Here is a 21,742-nt window from a genome sequence, read left to right on the forward strand (position 1 = left end):
GCTTTGCATATGTTAAGTGTAAGGTCGATTCTCTCTTTAATTAAACATTTCAATGATATATTAAAGAACACCTATTGTAAGTAAATTGCTCGATTTTTTTTTTCTCTCTCTGCATTGCATAGACTAGATCTGCATCTTGAAAGATCCTCCCACTTATAAACTTAAGTGATGTAATCAAGATAAGCAATTGTTTCAATCACATGTAGTAATTGGTTACAAAATTAGGCATTATCTGATAACAGACTTGATGGCAGTTATAGCTGGAATATGTGATAATTTTTTTTTAAAAAGTGGTCAATTGATGAAGTAATTTGTTTTTGTACCAGGCAATTAACTTTCTCTACCATTGCTGATGCGTCTTTAACTGCCAAGGCCTTAAGCTGCATAATTCCCACCTTAAACCTCTCTGCCTCCTTCACCCTCGTTATTTACATCTAAGATGTCCCTTAGAGTCTGTTTTTGATAAAACTTTTGCTCATCGGATGCAGTATCTACTTGTATCCTTTTTTGACACTGTTCCATGCGACGTTTTAACATATTACAGGTGCTTTATAAATAGATGTTGTTATTGTTGTTGTATATACTGTAAGTGATAACCCATTGGAAATACCCCCAATTCTTTTTATATGCCAGAACTTAAATTTATAGAAATAACTCTTGACTGCATGTAGGTATTGTAAGTTCTGCATTTGGAATGACAACATAGCTCCAATTTCTTGCAAGTCTTGCCCACAGATGCAAAATAAGGTAAATTGTAACAGTTTCCATATATAGATAAAACTCTATTCCAATGATTAAAGCTTAAGTTTTTAAACAAATGTCTTCAGATCAAAAATAATTTGCAGAAGTGGTTTCCTGGTGGTTCACAGGGCTATTTTGTTTATGTACCTCTTTATTTTCTTGGGTAGGATTGAGGATGCCCTGTCTCTATGCTAGTTCTATGGGTTCTGAGGTCACTGTTGAGAAAAAGTGAGATCCACAGACTCTGTCATTAGGTGCAGAAGGAGATGCTTGATTGGATGGACAAGTAGAGGTGATGTGCTCCTTTTCCCATTTACACTCAGCTCCTGTGTGTTCCTTATAAATGGACTCTGGGTTCTTTAATGCCATCCAAAATTCTTCTCCTCCATTTTGAGCAGTAATGGGTTAGTCTCAGCTTCCAGGAGATTTTGAGAATAACCTTGAACATTCTGATCTCTCCACCTAGTTCTCTTGCCACGAGAGAGTCAGAATAGAGTGCCTACTTCTGGTATCAGGCATGCAAATATAATAATATCTTCCCATTGGAGCCAAAGGAGTGTAGTTAGGGCCTCCAAGCCAGAGATGTTGGATTGGTAGAGGATACTGACATTGTTACTCATGACCTGCTGATGAATTTGGAGGATTCTGCAGAGGAGCATTGGTGATATCACTTTGAGGTACTTCATTCATGAGATAATCCATTCTTAGAAGAATACAGGAGGATAAGGCAATAGCTTTTGCTGGGTTTGAGATATTAATCTGGTAATTATAGATGGTCCAAATCTATACTGACACATTGAACATGATAGTGAATTTCATTATCAATGTCTGCCTTTCAGCAGAGGTGGCTCTCGAGATATCAGAAGGATTTAAAGTCTTCCAAGTTGTTATCATGAACATTTATCTTCAATTGGTAGTGTTGTTCAGTGGAGGCAAAGAGGACCTTTGTTTGCCAGATGTCAAATGTAAGACCTATTCTCTTAAATGCTTCAGTGAAAAAGTGGACAATGACTTATTATCCAAATCATTCTCGTAAAACATAAAGTGGCAATGAGTAGACATGACTCAGCAGATCAATGCCAGAAAACTGGGAATTTAGCATATTTGAACAGAAGGGGATTGGTATGTCACCACCCACCCCGACAGCCTCCAATGCACCTGAACCTATAGTCACCATTGACACCCAGATAGTGTCCCTGGCTGTGTCCTTGGATCCTGTGCAGATCAGTTGGCAGGGGTATTTGCAGACATTTTTAACCTCTCCATGCTTCAACCTGAGGTTCCCACCTGCTTTAAGAAGACCACTATCATCCCAATACCTAAGAAAAACAAGGTAATGTGCCTTAATGACTACCACCCAGTGGCTCTGACATCCACCATCGTGAAGTTCTTCGAGAGCTTGGTCATGGCACGCATTAACTCCAGCCTCCCAGACAACATTGTTCCACTGCAATTCACCTACCGCCAAAACAGATCTACAGCGGATGCCATCTCCCTGCCCTTGCACTCATCTCTGAAGCATCTGGACAGTAAAGACACCTATGTTAGATTATCGTTTATTGACTACAGCTCCGCCTTCAATACTACAATTCCAAACAAACTCATCACCAAACTCCAAGACGTGAGACTCAACACCTCCCTTTGCAACTGAATGCTTGATTTCCTGACCAACAGACCGCATTCAGTAAGGATAGGCAGTAACGCCTCCGGCACGATCATTCTTAACACTGGTGCCCCACAAGGCTGCATCCTCAGCCCCCTACTCTACTCCCTATGAATACGTGGCCAGATTCTGCTCTAACTATCTATAAGTTTGCAGGTGACACCACCAAAGTGGGCTGCATCTCGAATAATGATGAGCCAGAATACAGGAAGGAGAAAGAGAACTTAGTAACATGGTGTCGTGACAACAAGCTTTCCCTCAATGTCAGCAAAAAAGCTGGTCATTGACTTCAGGAAGGGGGATGGTGCACATGCACCTGACTCTATCAATGGTGCTGAGGTCGAGAGGGTTGAGAGCTTCAAGTTCCTAGGAGTGAACATCACCAATAACCTGTCCTAGTCCAACCATGTAGACACCAGGGCCAAGAAAGCTCACCAGTGCCTCTACTTCCTCAGGAGGCTAAAGAAATTTGGCACATCCCCTTTGACACTCACCAACTTTTATCAATGCACCATAAAAAGCATCCTATCAGGATGCATCATGGCTTGGTATGGCAACTGCTCTGCCCATGACTGCAAGCAACTGCAGGGAGTTGTGGAGACAGATCAGCACATCACGAAAACCAGACTCCCCTCCATGGACTGTCTATTCCTCACTGCCTCAGTGAGGCAGCCAGCAATAATCAAAGACCCCAACCCACCCGCGACATTCTCTCTTCTCCCCTCTCCCATCAGGCAGAAGATCCAGGAGCCTGTGGGCACATACCACCAGGCTCAAGGACAGCTTCTATCCCACTGTTATAAGACTATTGAATGGGTCCCTTATATGATAAGATGGTCTCTTGACCTCACACTCTACCTCATTATGACCTTGCACCTTTTTGTCTACTTGCATTGCACTTTCTGTGTAGGATTACACTTTATTCAGCATTGTTTTATCTTGTACTACCTCAATGCACTGTGTAATGAATACAAGTTTTTTTTACTGTACCTTGGTACAAGTGACAATAATAAACCAATTCTAATTCCAATCACATATACTGAGCAGAAATTCACTCTCCATCAGTCATACTTTTTTTGCCTTGGAGTTATAACTCATTTTACAGCTAGGCTGTCCTGAACTTTATTAATAAACAACTTTATGATCAGTAATCTTTTACAACCCACCAAAATGTGGAACCTCAAGAATTCTCCATCTGGAGAATATTAATTCCCATGTTTAAAAAAAGATGAGTAGCTGCCCTTTTCCTGCAGCTTTAAATGACAAAATAGTTTTAAAAATAGGCAAAAGTAGCAGCCATCTTAAATGCCTAACTTTCAATCCAAATTGAAATAACTTGCCTCTCAGGAATGTTTTATTTTAACTGCAATAAATTATCCAATAAGACAGCATTTTCTTTAAATTTTCAGGATTTTATATGTGATCTTGGAATATGTGATATTGACTCCAGTTTTAAGAAACTATTTCTTAACTATTCTTCCAAGAAATTATTTCTTTTGTATCTGGTGTGCTCTTTGACCTTTGCTTTTATATGAACATCTACTGAAAGCAAACCTGCAGGACAAGCTTACCCTGTGCTAGAGCTGGCTCCCTTAACAAGTTAATTGACAGAAACTTTAGAAAGTCTAGTAACATGAGCGTGTTTGCTCAATAGAAAGCAACTGATTTGTCTGAAACTTTCTTTGTTTAAGAAAGGGAGTAGGGATAACCCTGGGAATTACAGACAAGTGAGTCTTACTTCAGTGGTGGGCAAATTACTGGAGAAGATTCTTAGAGACAGGATTTATGGGCATTTAGAGAAGCATAGCCTGATTAGGGACAGTCATCATGGCTTTGTGAGGGGCAGGTCGTGCCTCACGAGCCTGACTGAATTCTTTGAGGATGTGATAAAGCACATTGATGAAGGTAGAGCAGTGGATGTGGTGTACATTGATTTTAGTCAGGCTTTTGATGAAGTTCCTCATGGAAGGCTTATTCAGAAAGTCAGGAGGCATGGGATCCAGGGAAACTTGGCTGTGTGGATTCAGAAGACAGAGGGTGGTGGTAGATAGAGAGTATGCTGCCTGGAGGTTGGTGACCAGTGGTGTTCCACAGGGATCTGTTCTGGGATCCTCTGCTCTTTGTGATTTTTATAAATGACTTGGATGAGGATGTGGAAGGGTGGGTTAGTACTGTAAGTTTGCTGATGATACAAAGGTTGGTGGTGTTGTGGATAGTGTAGAAGGTTGCTGTAGATTACAACAGGATATTGACAGAGTGCAGAACTGGCCTGAGAAGTGGCAGATGGAGTTCAACCTGGATGTGTGAAGTGATACACTTCAGGAGATCGAATTTGAAGGCAGGATACAAGGTTACTGGCAGGACTCTTAGCAGTGTGGAGGAACAGAGGGATCTTGGGGTCCACGTCCATAGATCCCTCAAGGTTGCTACGCAGGTCGATAGGGTTGTTAAGAAGGCGTATGGAGTGTTGGCCTTCATTACTTGTGGTATTGAGTTCAAGAGCTGTGAGGTGATGTTGCAGCTCTGTAGAACTCTGGTTAGACCACACTTGGAGTATTGTGTTCCGTTCTGGTCGCCTCATTATAGGAAGGATGTGGAAGCTTTAGAGAGGATGCAGAGGAGATTTATCAGGATGTTGCCTGGATTGGAGAGTATGTCTTTTGAGGATAGGTTGAATGAGCTAGGGCTTTTCTCTTTGGAGAGAAGGAGGATGAGAGGTGACTTGATAGAGGTGTACAAGATGATAAGAGGCATATATCGAGTGGACAGTCAAAGACTTTTTCCCATTGCGACAATGGCTAACACGAGGGGGCATAGTTTTAAGGTGATTGGAGGAAGGTATAAGGGGGATGTCAGGGGTAATTTTTTTTTCCCCACAGAGAGTGGTGGGTGTGTGGAATGCACTGCCAGCAGAGGTTGTGGGGGCAGATACATTCGGGACATTTAAGAGACTCTTAGATAAACACATGAATGATAGAAAAATAAGGAGGCTATGTTGGAGGGAAGGGTTAGATAGATCTTAGAGCAGGATAAAATGTCGGCACAACATTGTGGGCCGAAAGGCCTATACTGTGCTGTAGCGTTCTATGTTCTATGTTGCTGTGGCCCTGATAATGTAGACATGCCTCTGGATTACACAAGCAGCTTCTAATACTATATTTTTAAATTGTTCTCATGTTCCTTTCTCTATCATTCCTAGAATTTTGCATGCACTTTACTGTGATAAAGTTTAATGAGGAATTAAAAACTCTATTGAAAGTGGGTACATTTTTAATACAGTATATTTTTATTTGTAATTTTTAAGTACATAAAATTCAATGAGATACCATAGAAAAATACCACAGAACAAGCAGCAAGATCACAAAGGACAAACAAATAAAAAAAATTTAAGATTTGGAACATCATAAGCAAGTATTTAACAGGAAATGAAAGTCAAATTCTATTGAGTTAACATCTATTTATTTGGCTTATAGAGACACTAGAGACTGCAGATGCTGGAACAAAAATAAACTACTGTAAAAACTCAGTGGGTCAAGCAGCATCTGTGGAGGCACAGGGATGGCTGACATTTTGGGTCAAGGCCCTGTATCACAACTGAGAGTGTGGAAGGAAAATAGCCAGTATATAGAAGTGAGAGGGAGGGGTGAGACAGGCTGGTAGGTGATAGGTGGAATGAGATGATGGGGGATGATGGGCAGATGGAGCAAGTTGGGGGGGGGGGGGGAGGGTAAAGACAGAGGCTGATGGGTAGAACCAGATAAGGGAGTGATGTTGGGCAGATGGAACCAGGTAGGAGAGGGAATAGGAAAAGTGAACCAAGGGAGAGGAAACCTAGGTAGATAGGTATGTGGGTGAAGGGCAGATGGAACTAGGTGGAAGAGGCGGTGTGTTTAGCTGATTGGGGGGGGGGCACGTATGGAAAAGGTGAACAATGGGACAAAGAACCTAGGTGGACTGGTGGGAGTGGGAATGGAACACAGAGGGAGTGGGTTACCTTCAATGTTCATGCCATTGGGCTGGAGGCTACTCAAGAGGAATGTGAAGTGCTGTTCCTCGTAAACTGGAGATAACCCTTGTTTACAAGCAGCCAAGCAGTGGTGTGCATAGTGGCTGAAATATGATGGACACAGTGGAATGCCTGAGAATGAACAAATCATGCAAGCGCCTTAACTTTGACCATACTGAGTAACTTCTAATAACTACATACAGTTTGAACATTTAGAGAATGTTATCCATTTCTGTTATGTAACAAAACAGTGTTGCTAGGTAGAACAGTTAAGACCACAAGGGTACATGTGAGCCATTTAGAAAACTTGCATCTTTGAAAATGTGTGTGCTTATGCTACTTGGTGTTGTATATCCAATGAAGAGAATATGACTGTTTTTCTTTGAGTAGAGATCATCTGTGGAGTCCCTTATGTAGTGATGGCCTGCAAACTGGGATTAGCAGACATCTGCTGCTGCTGCTTGAAATGATCCAGGATCTGAGGTCCACCATGGACTTCACTGACACTAAAAGAAGATTCTTGCCTCGGATCTCTACCTGGAAGATCCTCTGAAGCAAATTTCAGTAACTACCTGCTTTAAGATCTTGTCATCCAGAAACATTGTTACTCTCTGACATGGATTAAAGAACATTATTCATGTAGTATTTGGGAAGATAAACTATCCCAGTCAGAGCCCACTTCCATTTATTCTTTTGGCCTTAAGACAAGGATCATTGTCTTCAGGCCCCCTTTTCATGTCTGTGGTCATGCTGGATCCCAAGAAGGACCACAATCAAAATTTTTTTTGGAATAAAGCAGCACCCTTCACCTTGCCCTTCGTCTCCTATCTCAAAACTAATTTTGAGCCCAGATCTCAATATGAGCTTATTTCCAATTCAATCCTCAGCATGTCTGAAAGTAATTTATGATCTCTTTGGATGCTGGTGTTTTTTTTTTCCTGCTGTTCATACATGTAATGGTGCATCCATTTTCTAGGCCTCCGGTGTCTTAGAATTTGACAATTCCCTACTTATCCTTTCTGTCATCTGCTAAAAAAAATAAAATGAATACATTGTATAACATCACTTATTCAATATTGTCATTTAATAAATCCCAAGTCCAAGACTTCTATTATTGTCCCATTTAAACACGAGGAGGCAGGGGAAGATACCATTTTACAAAGCGAACTAAACAAAATCCAGGATCAACCCATGAGCCTTCTTGAATTATAAGGTTGGTGTGAATTAAATGGTTTGGGACATTTAGATCCTAAATGACCAGGCCAGCCTAGCTGTGAGAATCAATACAATTATCTTTTTTTAAAAAAAAATTATCAGCACCATGAATCGTAAGTAAGCAGAAATTGACTGCTGCTGGCTATCATTCCAGAGTATTGAGGAACTGCTACTTGACCATGCAAACTGAAGTTTGAAGAACAAAGTTAATGGTGCCTATCTATTTGTTTTTTTATGTTCCAGATGAAACAAAATGCATCTCTGTATTACCAGCAGCATTTCCACCATTTATGCTCCCAACTCTCTGTTTGAAGATAAATGGAAATGCCTTTTTGAATGATTTTCTGAAGTTGGCTCCCATGAATGCGTACACTATGGGATTGATGGAGGAATTTGTGTAAGACATGCAATGGGCCCAGATCTTCACTTTGTACGTATAGTAATTCCTGTTAAAGTTTGGAAGGAAAGACTGCAAAAGGATATATAACTGGATTGGACCCCAGCAGATGGCAAAGAGAAGGACCATAACTGCTAACATCCTTGAGATCTTTGTACGCATGGCCTCTGATCTTTCAGCAAGTAGCTGTACCTGCAAAACAGTTTTAGTTTGTGATAAGGGCCCAATAACATACAGAAGCATGGACTAAGAAAGGGCAATTTGATACATAGGTTGTTCAGTATGAGTGAATTCTATCTTATACTCTATACTATAATCTAATTCTCAGAGAGAAAGCTTGGCATAAATACCCATCTAATCTCTCAAATGCAATCTATAATTAATTTATTCTTGCATATCCTTCATCACAGTGGAGTAAATTTTCATTTCACTTCACATATCTATTATGCATTGTGCAAGCAGAGAATAAAAAGGAATGTAGAGTTGAAATGATCACTTGCCTATGAAAGTTCAGTAGTGCATAAACTTGTCTTGCTGATAGCTAACCTAGAGATGTTAAAATTCGAAAAGAACTAATTATATCCATTCTTCTGAGTAACCCTCTGAGAGTTCAGTGTCAGATCTACAGCAGAAGTGGAACCATAATAAGAGGATAAAACAAAAACAGAAAATGCTGGAAATACTCAGCAGGTCAGACAGTTTCAGGTTGGAGACCTTATGTCAGAACTGAAAAAGAAGATAAAAGAAGCTTATAAAGCTGCAGGAAGTGTGGGGGAGAGGGGTATCTCTGATGGGATAAAATCGAGGTGACCATGTAAACAAGATTATCTGGTCAATCAGTGAAGGGAGCAGTTAAGAGAGTGAGAACATAGACAAAAGTACCCAAACAAAAAAAATATGCAAGTTGCAAAGTACAGAGCAGGAGGACATGTCCTCCACTCCAAAGGAGAATAAAAAAGGATGACTGATACAAACCGAGAAATCAAGTTACCTAAAGTAGTGGAATTCAACATTGAGTCCGGAAAACTTCAATGTGCCCAGACAAAAAATGTGCTGTTCCTCAAGCTTGCACTGCGCCTCTCTGTGACAGTAAAGGAGGCCACAGATCAATAGGTCAGAGTGGGAATGAGGTAATAAATTAAAGTGGTAGACAACCAGAAACCCAAGGTTGCCCCTGCAGTCTGAACACAGGTGTTCCGCAAAGCAATCATCCAATTTGCGTTTGGCTTCTCCAATGTAGAGACCACATTGTGAACATAAATGCAGCACACTAGAGTGGATGAAGTGCAAGTGAATCACTGCTTCATGCCCACCTGCTCTGCATTTTGCAAATCCCACATACTTTTGCCTTGGGTCTTTCATCTAAGTTCTTCCATCTGAGTTCTCATGCTCTAACTGCTCCCATTCACTCATTGACCAGATAGCTTTGTTTACAGCTCATCCCCATGGTCACCCTGGTTTTACCCTGTCAGAGACATCCCTCACCCCACCCTCCCTGCAGATTTACAAGCTTTTGTCTCTTTTTTAGCACTGACGAACAGTCTTCCACCTGAAATGTTCACTCTGTCTCACTTCCCACAGATGTGGCCTAACCTGCTAAGTATTTCCAACATTTTCTGTTTTTGTTTAGATTTCTAGCATCTGCAGTTTTTTTTATTATAACAAGAGGATAATATTTCTAGTGTATTTTCAGAAATCCATTAGACATATTTTATTGCTTGCAGACCCCATTTAGTTTGAACTGTTAAAGTGAGTGTTTAAATATTTTTGATTGGATAACCTTTAAATGAACCCAAAAAATATTCTATCTGAATTTACAGAAAATAATTTCTGTCAATGTATAAAGCTAATTTTGTTGACTTCCTCCTCCACCCCAGCACTATATTGAGCTCCTAATTATCTTTTTCTTCCTGATTTTCTTTATTCTTCTGATTCTTTCTCCAAACCTCTCTGCAGGAAGTGACAAACCACAATTTGATGTCAAAGCTGAAACCAGAAACCTGGTGGTGTAATGTATCAGTATTTCAATTCAATTATCACCCAGGAAGTTATTTAAATGTATAGATTGAATCAAAAATGTAATGGTTTGATTAGTACATTTCACGTGGGGCTGTTTATAATGTATTTGGAGGACAAAATATTTAAATTAATCCAGTACATGTAATTAAAATCTACCTGAAGGTTATTATCAATGGGTTCCACAGTTGGTCGCCCCATCTGATGTAGCATAGCAGTGTAGGATACACAAATTGTGATTAGTGGCAGGAGGTAAACAGCTAGGAAGTTATGCATAATGAAGGCCTTCTCAAGGAAAGCTGATGGAAAAGATTCACTGCAGTAAACTTGGGGCCCAAACCAGTATCCATTTTGAATCTTCTGATAGATAGCCACTGGTATGGACACAATAAACGAACCTACAATAGTTTGCAAAAGGTTAACATGATAAATAAAAGGATTCTTTATCATCCATTTCACAAGTTTTCATTTGATATTTTGCCTATTTCACTATAAGACTTAATTATTACTTTTAAAGAAATTATAATATGATTCAGTAGCAATGGTGGAGTGGCAGTTTACATGCATGTATAACATAGAAAAATATCCCACAGTGCTGCACACATCAAAAGTGAAAGTAAATGCCAGTTCACAGAAGGAGAAACTACAGGGAGCAGCTTGACCAAAAGTTTGTTCAAAGCAGTGAACTTTAAAGAGTGCCTGAAAGGAGCAGACTTCAATTGGAGATATTGATTGATTTAGGGAGCACATGGCCAAAGTGATGCAAGGCCCAGTCACCAATATTGGGGACAAGACTCATGTAACCAAGACATAATCTTATTTTACAGTTTAATATGCATTTTATCTAGATTGATCTGTAACTGGCAGGATAATACTGAGCAACATGGTTTTCAGGCGTGAATAGCAGTTATTTGCTTAGGAAAATATTGATTCATTATCCTTTTTAAAGTTAGTTGAAAAATATCAACTTGTATTTTAACTAAGTTAATAAATTTAAAAAATTGAGGTGGCATATCCTCTTCCCGAAGGTGTTTGTGGATATGAACCAATTCTTATTGCTATCAGTAAATGGTTGTTTTCCACAAAGCAAAAACTTTATAATATGGCAATTGAATCCATGACTTATGGGAAAAAATACTATTCAAACATACTCAGCATTAAGCATTTAAGTCTTTAGCTTCTTTACTTACCAATCCATATCCCAAGACTGATTCCCAAAGCCAGTCGGGGGGTTCTTTGCCTCAAGGATCTGAGTGGATAAACTGTCACATACCATCTGTCCACACTCATTGCAGTCAGTGTAATACATGTTGCCTGTACTGATACCTGCAAGAATACAGAGTATATTTCTGAAAACTAGTCCAACAGAAAGCATTTTCACCAACAGGATTGAGATGAATTATGTAAGGTTTGAGTGATTATGTGCGGTGAGGAAACACTTCCAAACTGACTGAAAATCACAAGATATCTATTTGTCCAAGCCTAGACCCCGGTCCTCCATCTGAACATTATCAACAATCCTTCAGTAATCTGCATCAAGCACTTATCATCTATGACTTGTCTGTGATAGTATTTTTCTACAAAATTAAATATTTTATCACAATAAGTTCTTCATTTAAATATACAAACAAACAAGCCATTCAGCTGCTCAAGCTTGTGCTACCATTTAATAAAATAAGAACATAATATGCAGGAGCAGGTGAAGACCAATCATTCTGTTGTGCCTGATCTAATGTTGGCGTCAATCCTATTCTCTCCCTATACTCTTTGATTCTCTTCTCATCCCTGTATTAAATGGGCAACTCTTTAGATAGTTTTGGATACCACCACTAGGGGAAAACATCCTCTCAGTTTCCACTGTGTCAAATCCTCTCATCATCTTGTATGTTACAATAAGATTCCAAACCCCAATGAGTATAGTCCCAACCTGCTCAGCCTTTTCATATATCAACCCTTTCATCCCAGGAATCAGCTTTGTGAATCTCGTCTCATTGTCTCCAATGCAAGTATATTCTTACTTAAATATGGAGATAATAACTGTATGCAGTAATCAAGGTGTTGTCTTATCAGCACCCTGTAAAGTTGCATTAAACTTTCCCTATCTTTATACTCCAAATACTTTAAATAAAGGCCAGCATTCCATTAGCCTTTCTTATTACTTGGTGTACCCACATGCCAACAGTGTTTCATGCTCTGGGTCCCCCAGACCCATTCGTACTACAATATCTTGTAGTCTCATTCACTTTAAATCAATCCTACCAAAGTCTCATTCACTTTAAATCAAAACTTGCGTTTTCATTTTTCCTACCAAAGCTTTGCATTTTCCAACATTATATTCCACCTACCAACTTCTTGCCCATTCACTTAACCAATGAATATTCTTTTGTTAGTTCTTTGTGCTCTCTGCACAACTTTCTAACCTATCTGTCTTTGCATCATGACAGATCTGAATGTAGTCTCATTCACTTTAAATCAAAACTTGCATTTTCATTTTTCCTACCAAAGCTTTGCATTTTCCAACATTATATTCCACCTACCAACTTCTTGCCCATTCACTTATCCTATGACTATTCTTTTGTTAGTTCTTTGTGCTCTCTGCACAACTTTCTAACCTGTCTTTGCATCATGACAGATCTGAATGTAATGTCAACTCCACATTCCCATCTCTCCTACTTTCATCCCATTGCCTGTCAACAACCAGTCTACCTCTACCTTAAAAATATTCAAAGACTCTGCTTTCACCACCCTTTGAGAAAATCAAAGACTTGAAACTCTGAAAGAAAATAATGTCTCTCCATCTCTGTTGCAGATGAGTGACTTTTTATTTTTAAACTATGACCCCTATTTCTAGATTCTCCTACAAGAGGAAACATCCTCTTCACATCTACGTTATCAAAACCCATTCAGGAGTGTTTCAATTAAGTTCCCTCTCACTCCTCTAAACTCCAGCAGATAACAAGCCTAGCCTGTTGAACTTTCCACCTGTTAGTCCAGCAAATCATTTCTGAACAGCTTTGAACACATCCTTCCTTAAACAAGGAAACCAATATAGTACACAGTACTCCACATATGAACTCTCCAATGCCCTACATTAATGAAGCATAGTGTTCCTACTTTTGTATTTAATTTTCCCAGCAATAAATTACAACACTTTGTTAGTTTCCTATTGAAGTAAAATTCTGTTAATCTGCCATGCTCTGGACTTTGGGCCAGGTTTTCCCAGACTTGAATATTATGCCTATTATACCCAAAAATACTTTTATTTTGGATGTTATACTGTGGTATATTTTCCAGTGAGCCAGGATGTTTTAAGGGAGTGCAAGAAACAGAACCAGGTGAGTTTCAAAGTAGCACAAGAATAGGATCTTGGTGAGTTTAAGGGAGAATGGGAAACATCATCCAATGAGCCAGGTGCTGAGCCATCAGGATTTCCAAATAATCAGATAGCAGATTAGCAGAGTTTTACTGTACTACCTGCAGTTGTATAATAGCCCATGTAAAACATGCTGTGACACAGCCAGAACACTCTATCCCAGGGCTCTGCAGTCTCTCACTATTTAGATAACATGCATTTTTTTATTACTTCTGTCAAAATGGACAAATTCACATTTTCCTACATTATATTTAATTTGCCAGAACCTTGTCCATTCACTTAGCCTATCTATGTCCCTTTATAGCTCCCTAGGTTTTTCTTTCACAGCTTAGTTTCCTACCTATCCATATGTCATCAGCAAATTTAACAACCCAACCATACTGTTGGTACCTTCATGCAAGTGATTTATATAAATTGTAAAACTTGAAGCCCCAGCATCAACCACTGTGACACACCACTCATTATATCTTGCCAATCAGAAAAAGACATTTTTATGATACTGAGTTCTGATGAAGGGTCTCAGCCCGAAACGTTGACTTGTTTATTTCCCTCCTTGGATGCTGCCTGGCCTGCTGAGCTCCTCCAGCACCTTTTGTGTATTGCTCCAGATTCCAGCATCTGCAGAATTTTTGTATCTACTTTTATGATACTCTCTGTTTCCTGTTAATTAGCCAAGCTTCTATCTATATCACTGTTATCTTCTACACTCAATAATTTTCTGCAACAACCTTGTTGCGGCATTTTATCAAATGACTTCTAGAAATCTAAGTACATTGCAACCACTGGTTCCCTTTAATCCACAGTTCAGGCACGGTAGTGTAGTGGTTAGCATAATGCTATTACAGCACCAGAGACCCAGGTTCAATTCCCACTGCTGTTTATAAGGAGTTTGTACGTTCTCCCCATGTCTGCATGGGTTTCCTCCGGGTGCTCCAGTTTCCTCCCACATTCCAAAGACATACGGGTTAGGAAGTTGTGGGCATTCTATGTTGGCACCAGAAACGTGGTGACACTTGCGGGCTGCCCCCAGAACACTCTACGCAAAAGCTGCATTTCACTGTGTTTCGATGTACGTGGGACTAATGAACATACCTTATGTCAAGAACGCCAATAAATTGGTCAAACATGATTTCCCTTTCACAAAACTGCACTGACTTTGCCTGATTATCTCAAATGCTAGAATGTACATGATAATAGCTTTGAACATTTTACCAATTACAATGTGGGAAAATGTTTAGCTAACTGGTCTCTTTTTGATTAAAGGAGTTACATTTACTATTTTTCAATCTAATGGAACATTTGGCAAAATTAACCACGAACTATTTCACTAGATATTCTTTTTAAGAGCTTAGGATGAAGGCCGTTGGGATCTGGAGACTTGTCTGCCTGCAGTTCCAACAATTTCCTCAGTACCACTTACCTGGTGATAGTAATTTGCCCGATTTCCTCTCTTCCTTAATTCCACAGATTTACTTCCTATAGAACCAATACTCTGTTATTTTTTAAATATCTATTGGAATACCTATAGGAAGCTATAGGACTTTTTTATATTTCTGGTTAGCTTCATCTGTAATTTTTCCTCCATTATTAATCTTTCAATCATTCTTTGCTTTTTTATCTTCTGTTCAATCTTCTGATCTGCCATCTGGGTTTACACAATTATTTTCTTTTAAGTTTAATATTATGTTACAACTTTTTTTTAAAAAGAGTCATGGAGTCATAGAGCACGAAAACAGCCCTTCAGCCCAACTTGTCTATGTCAACCAAGATGTTAACCTGAGCTAATTCTAGTTGCCTGCATTAGGTCCATATCCCTTTAAGCCTTTTCTATCCATGCCACATGTGTTTTAAACATTGTAATTGTACCCAACTCTAACAGCATCCTCTGGCAGCTCGTTCCATGTACCAACCACCCTCTGCATGAAAAACGTGCCCCTCATGTCCCTTTTAAATCTTTCCCCTCTCACTCTAAATCTATGCCCTCCAGTTTAACACTCCCTTATCCTGAGAAAAGCACTGTGACCATCCACTTTATTTACACTCCTCATAATTTTATACATCTCTATAACGTCACCTCTCAACCTCCTACACTCCAGGTGAAAATGTTCCCAGCCTGTCCAGACTCTCCTCATAACTCCAAGTCCTCTGGTCCCAGTAACATCCTCACGAACCTTTTCTGCACCCTTTCCAGCTTACTGATATCCTTCCTATAGCTGGGTGACCAGAATTGCATACATTACTCCAAGTGTGGTCTCACCAATGTCTTGTACAGTTGCAACACGACTTCCCAACTCTCATATGCAATGCCCTGATGAAGCGCCCAACACCTTTTTCACCACCATATCTATCTGTGTCCCCACTTTCAGGAAACTATGTACCTGTAAACCTTTGGTCTCTGTTTTACAACACTCCAGGGTCCTACCATTTACGGTGTAAGTCCTGCCCTGGTTTAACTTGCTGAAATGCAACACCTCGCACTTGTCTGAGTTAAACTTCTTCTTCCATTCCTTGGCCCACTTCCCCAGTTAACCTAGATCTTGTTGGAATCTTAGATAACCTTCTTAATGTATTCTTTACTATACTACCGATTTCGGTGTCAACCGCAAACTTACTAACCATGTTAACAACATTGTCATCCAAATCATTAATATAGATGACAAACAACAGTGAACCCAGCACCAATCCCTGCGACACACCACTGGTTACAGGCCTCCAATCTGAAAAACAACCCTCCACTACCACCCTCTGACTCCTTCTACCAAGCTAATTTTGTTGACCAGCTCACCCTGGATCCCATGTGATCTAGCCTTCTATGCTAGCCTACCATGCAGGACCTTGTCAAAAGCCTTGCTAAAGTCGATGTAGACAATGTCTACCACCTGCCCTTTGGTTAACCATAGATGATAGCTCCTCCTTTTGGATTTTTTTTGGAATATATCTGTTCTGAGAGTATTGGTAGGTTATCCCACCATGGTAAGACTTACAAGTTTGCCCAATCCTATCCTTGTCCAATATCCATTGTTAAGTAGAAATATAGAAATCTAAGTACAGTACAACCACTAGTTCCCTTTTATCCACTATACATGTTAAGTAAAATAGATCATTGATATGTGGTCAAAAGTTTAAACTCTATCCCTCCCTAACCCAGAGACATTGAGGAAAATTATAGCTGTTGTACTACCAATTAGTTTTGATCAGCTAAGAACATTATACTGATGGATAGGCTGGGACTGTTTTCCCTGGAGCAAAGAAGGCTGAAGGGTGACCTTAGAGGAATTTAGAAAATAATGAGGGGCATAGATAAGGTGATGGTTAAAGTCTTGTTCCCAGGGTAGGGGAGGCTAAAACTTGAGGACATAGACTTAAGGTGAGCAGGGAAAGATTTAAAGGGGACCTGAGGGTCATGTTTTTCCAAACAGAGGGTGGTATGTTTATGGAATAAGCAGCCAAAGGAAGTGGTAGAGATGGGTGCAATTACAATGTTTAAAAGACATTTGGACAGGTTCATGGATAGGAAAGGTTTAGAGCCAAATGCAGAAACATGGGCCTAGCTTAGGAAGCACACTGGTCAGCATGGATGAGTTGGGCCAGAGGGTCCACTTATGTGCTAAATAACTCTATTCCTTCATAACTAAAATATTCTTTTTAAATATGCTTTAGCCACTCATCTGCAAAAGCGCTGAGAGCTATATGCACTGCTTAGCCTCCAGCAGATGGTGCTCTCCAGCTGTGGTTTTGGGGATACTATTTCAAAATAGGTCTTCTTCCGTGAACTCAAATGAGTTTGGAAGTGGGGTAAAATATACTCTGAGCCTTTTTTTTAAGCTCAGGGTGAGAGTGGAGTGACAAAGTAAGAAAATGCCCCATGATCTCTTGGAGCATAAATAAATGGTATAAATGTATGTCAATTGAAAGAATCTGATGTCTAAATCTCAGAACAGTTGACTTTACAAAATTTTCCTCACAACATATGCGGACTGCTTTCTAAATTAAGAGATTTGTCCCAAGGGCTAGTCAAGCCATTGCCTGACACACACTTACTTTTCTGATCCTACCTTATAGAAAATGCACCAGTCACCCTGATCATAATCCCTGGATAAATCCTGCCCCACTGGCAGGACAGAACACCAGAAGTACAGTGGTATACAGGCAGGAGGCTGTGGCCCTGGGAGTCCTGAACACTGACCCCAGACCTCATGAAGTCTCATGGGATCAGATCAAACATGGACAAGGAAATCTCCTCCTAATTACCACCTACCTTACTCCTTTAGCTAATGAATCACTACTCCTCTATATTGAATACCACTGGAAGAAGCACTTAGAATAATAAGGGCAAAATGTAATTTGAGGCTAAAAGCAAACTAGAGGAACAGCACTTCATATTCCACCTGGGCAGCCTACAAGCTGATGGTATGAACAGTGAATTCTCCAACTTCTGGGAATTACTCCCCCCATCCCTTTTCTCCCTGCTCTTGATCTACCTGGCCCCCATCACCATGCCTCTCCCCCCTTTCCATCTTCCCATCACCCCTACACTCCTCCCACTGGTTCCGCTCCCCCACTATTCCCTTCTGCCTCCCCACCTCACTCCCTTTATTGCAGGCTCCACCTTCCTTTCCTATTAGATTGCATCATCTCCAGCCCTTTGTCACTTCCCAGCTTCTAGGGCTATTCCCACTCCCCTCCCTCATCTGCCTATCAACCTCGCCCCCCAGCTTGAATCCACCTATCACTGCTAACTCTTGCTCCACCCCTTCCCTCCCCTTTTATACTGGCTACCTCCCCTCTATCTTTCAGTCCAGGTGAAGGGACCCAACTCGAAACGTCGATGGTTCATTTTCCTCGAATAGATGCTGACTTCCTCTAGAATCTCGTGTGTTGCCCCAGGTTCCACCATCTGTAGCGTCTTGTGACTCGTTTAATGGAACCAACTTTCCTTGTGTCAGGTGCACTTCTAGCCAGTAGATTTTTTTCCACCTTTATTAACGTCTACTGGCTAGGCTAACACATTTGGATCTGCTTTGATACTAAGACAACAAATTTCAATTCCCTTCTGGTGTTCATCCGTGGCATTCTTGTCTGTATAAAAGCTATAATAAGATCTGGAGCTCGACGGTTCTGGCAATTACTAAGTTGAACACGATGAAATGGTTAAAGTGCAAATCATAACGACATAAAGCAGCTTTATGTCGCTGGTTTGCACTTTGCTTTACCTTATGGGTTATTGAAAGGCATCAAGATAATGAGGTCCCTCTGTCTCAGCCTTATGTGCAGGGCAATGGAATAGGATAAATGATCCCCTGTTCACCGGTAGAACCATCAGTGGTCATTTTAGTAATCTAATCAATTATTGTTTTTGTTTCCTAACTGTATAAAGCTCGACAGATTCTAACTCTCGGGAAGATTCTCATCAGAGCTCTCCCTTCCATGTTTGAATCGATCGAATCAAGTATCGTTACATCTGCACCTCCCGGCTCTAAGTGATACCTTAATCCACAATTAGTTTTGCTGATTGAAATCGCTTGTCTGCATTGGCCCTTGAACAGAGGCTTCATCGAGATGATCCGTCATGGAATAAAGCTAGTCTTAAAAATCTTCCCGACTGTATGTATATTCCATCCAAGAAATCTCACTTAGCAACGACATGAGACTCATGGCAGAGAACTGCCAGAAAATCAACTAAATTCCACAAAATGTACGTCCTCCGTCTTTCACCTGCACAATTCCAACGCCTTTCGCGAACTGGTTATCACCAGAAGTAGCCGACTGTTCATATATTACGACCATCCTGTTCATTTGGCGTCAACCTCAATTGGTTGCTAACCTCAGATACTAACTGAAAACAGCTGGGAAAATGAAGTAAGTTGAAATAAACGCAAAAAATATTCAGCAGGTTAGGCAGTATCGGGCGAGAGAGAAACGAGTTGACGTTTTAGGTCAATGACCCATCATCAGAATCCACAATAACCTGTTTACCAAACCTGCCGGCTCTGACTGGGGACCAAGCAAACTGCATGCTCATGGCTTCTCAAAGCTAGTTCCAGTTTTGCTAAAGCGATGGATACCTAATGTTTCGCGACAAGATCGTATCGCCAATCCATTCTGATCTGACGATAGCACCTTCTTCCATGCACAATGGCAAGCTCCGCGATTACTTTGACTTTTCCATTTCATCCCCACTGATATACGAGGCTGAAGAGCAGGTGCTCCTATAAACTATCCTTCGGTCAACAAGGGATCCACTATAAATTTGAGTTGAGATTTTGCGCAAAAATCTTACTTGTTAAATCACTGCTTCAACAGTTGAGGGATAACGATTAACTGAGGACAGGAGAACCAGTTGCCATATTGGGTCAATCAGAAAAAAAAGGATAATGATAGGAAAGCTTACTTGTTGCATGTAATTGACAAATTTACACATGAACTCCCCGAAAATCCAGCTTGGGAGAGGATACAGGACTGCGGTGAAGGGCACGCAGCACACCAGGAAAATAATATCAGTTGCAGCCAAATTTGCTGGAAAAAAGAAAAGCTCAAAACAATTTAGATGCAGCAGAGGTTAGGAAAACAAAGCAGGTTACATACTAAACAGCTACCTCCCATTGATGCCGAAACAAGTCAGGGAGCTTAAACAATCCAACGCATTCTGACATATTTAGGTAGATGAATTAGAATTCACTTCACAGAAAAATCTGCCTAATGCGTTATTATAATCCTTTCAATTAACTTGTCAATGAGACCTGTCTTTATTCAGTGACCCGTATATCAAGTTTATAATTGCAAAACAGATCATACATAGTCTGCAATTAACTTCCACTGGTTCAATTTCAAACAAAATATTAACTTGGAAAATGTACATTTGGATTTTTTGCTTTGTTTTTACAGGCACCAAACTTGATGTAATGTACGTTGAAATGTTCCACTTCAACCAGCTTTACATTAATTTCAATGGGATTTATGCTTAGTGTGACTAATATTTTGACCATTCGTCGCTAAATACGTTACATCTAAATCTACTTGCTTATAGAATATCCTAGGAATACACACATTTGTATGTGTTTACACATGGATCTTGTTACCTATGTAAAAGTTGGTAACTGTTCGCATCTGTTTGTGTTTCGTTACCACATAGATCACCAGCGAGTTTCCAGCGAGTCCAACCACCATCAGAATCCCAAAGCAGAGAGGTACCAGCCAGGCGTCCATTAACACTGGAGGGGTCGGAGCAGCTGTCGTGTTACTGCAGATGTATCCCAAACAAGACTCGGTCAAATATTGAAAGGATTCATTTATCGAAGGGGTCACAGAAGAGCCCATGGTCTGCCGAAAGAATTAAATGAGATGCCGTTAAAATCATAACATGTACAAAGGAACAGGCATATGAACGTCGCCCGAGAGATTCACACAGGATTTTTCTCTCCGGTCAGTGATGGTACCTGTGCAGATGGAATTCTGAATCAATTGATACCTTTAGTCCATAAACTGATGGAACCGAATCAGTCCCGCGCAATATTTGTAGCATCTGCGATCTTACCAGGAACTCGTTGGTTGGAACCAGTCAGGAGACTTTGCTGCAGCTGGATGAGTGCAAGGGCTGATTTTTTTTCTCACTGGTGGAGCTCCTGATGTGTCTGTGAAATCAAAGCAGAGGATTGGGTAGGAGGTGCGCACTCGTGAAACCCGGAGTTCAAGCTCTGCCTGTGAGATTCAGCCCAAACTGCAATTACTCGAAATCCCAACAAAGAGAACAAGAAATTTCTCTCCAAACTCGAATTATTCGATTTCTTCCAGCTTTTAAAGATCAATTTGTAATCTGTACGGTGGTTATTATTTTCTACTATATTTTATGTAACTGTCTTTTCGTTGCCATTTTGGCAAAAAAAAGTCACTTGTCTCTTATTCTGAAATTCTTAATGTGTTATCGCAGTCCCTTTATGAAGTTAAATGTCCTATAAGTACCTATGTTCACAGGGGAAGTGTTAACCCGGTGTTAGATAGCAAATCGGCTCTTCTGTGGTTTTAGTGGTATAATCCAGTTAAAATATGCTCACTGTACTGATTTAACTCGAGGGTTAAAATATTGCTCGAATGAATACTATATCAATGAATGAATTAATGTATGACCAGTGGAAATAAAGCCCCCTGGTGATTTTGCAGTTATTGGAGGGATTAATGGACATCAACAACTAATGCCTGCCTATTGATTTATTTCAACACATTCTCCCCTTTCCCTTAAAAGAGCCAGTGTGATACTCCAAATAGAAGTTCTGTCCATGATTGGTCTTCTCTTTGTCAATCCCTTCCCCTAATATAAATTTTCCAATTCATAAG

The 21,742-nt window shown here is 40.2% G+C and overlaps 1 protein-coding gene across 1 annotated transcript; it reads right to left on the reverse strand.

The window, feature by feature from the left end:
* Window positions 1–5,669: 5,669 nt before the first annotated feature.
* LOC127582462 (G-protein coupled receptor 54-like) lies at window positions 5,670–20,776 on the reverse strand. The gene is made up of 5 exons (XM_052037727.1): window positions 20,491–20,776; window positions 19,803–19,927; window positions 11,229–11,364; window positions 10,198–10,436; window positions 5,670–8,214 (listed from the first exon to the last, which is right to left on the reverse strand). Exons 1-5 carry the CDS (start codon window positions 20,726–20,728, stop codon window positions 7,858–7,860), a joined length of 1,095 nt encoding a protein of 364 aa, XP_051893687.1. The 5' UTR covers window positions 20,729–20,776; the 3' UTR covers window positions 5,670–7,857.
* Window positions 20,777–21,742: the final 966 nt, after the last annotated feature.

The sequence above is a fragment of the Pristis pectinata genome, chromosome 24 (assembly GCF_009764475.1).
Source record: "Pristis pectinata isolate sPriPec2 chromosome 24, sPriPec2.1.pri, whole genome shotgun sequence".
Lineage (NCBI taxonomy): Eukaryota > Metazoa > Chordata > Chondrichthyes > Rhinopristiformes > Pristidae > Pristis > Pristis pectinata.

Excerpts from the sequence above, each read along its gene's own strand:
- LOC127582462 (XM_052037727.1), bottom strand. The coding sequence starts at position 20,728 with ATGGGCTCTTCTGTGACCCCTTCGATAAATGAATCCTTTCAATATTTG. Across the intron at positions 11,365-19,802 it reads TTGTCAATTACATGCAACAA|GTATCAGTACAGGCAACATG; the intron begins GTAAGCTTTCCT and ends GTATTCTTGCAG. Across the intron at positions 10,437-11,228 it reads CAGTCTTGGGATATGGATTG|GTTCGTTTATTGTGTCCATA; the intron begins GTAAGTAAAGAA and ends AAACTATTGTAG.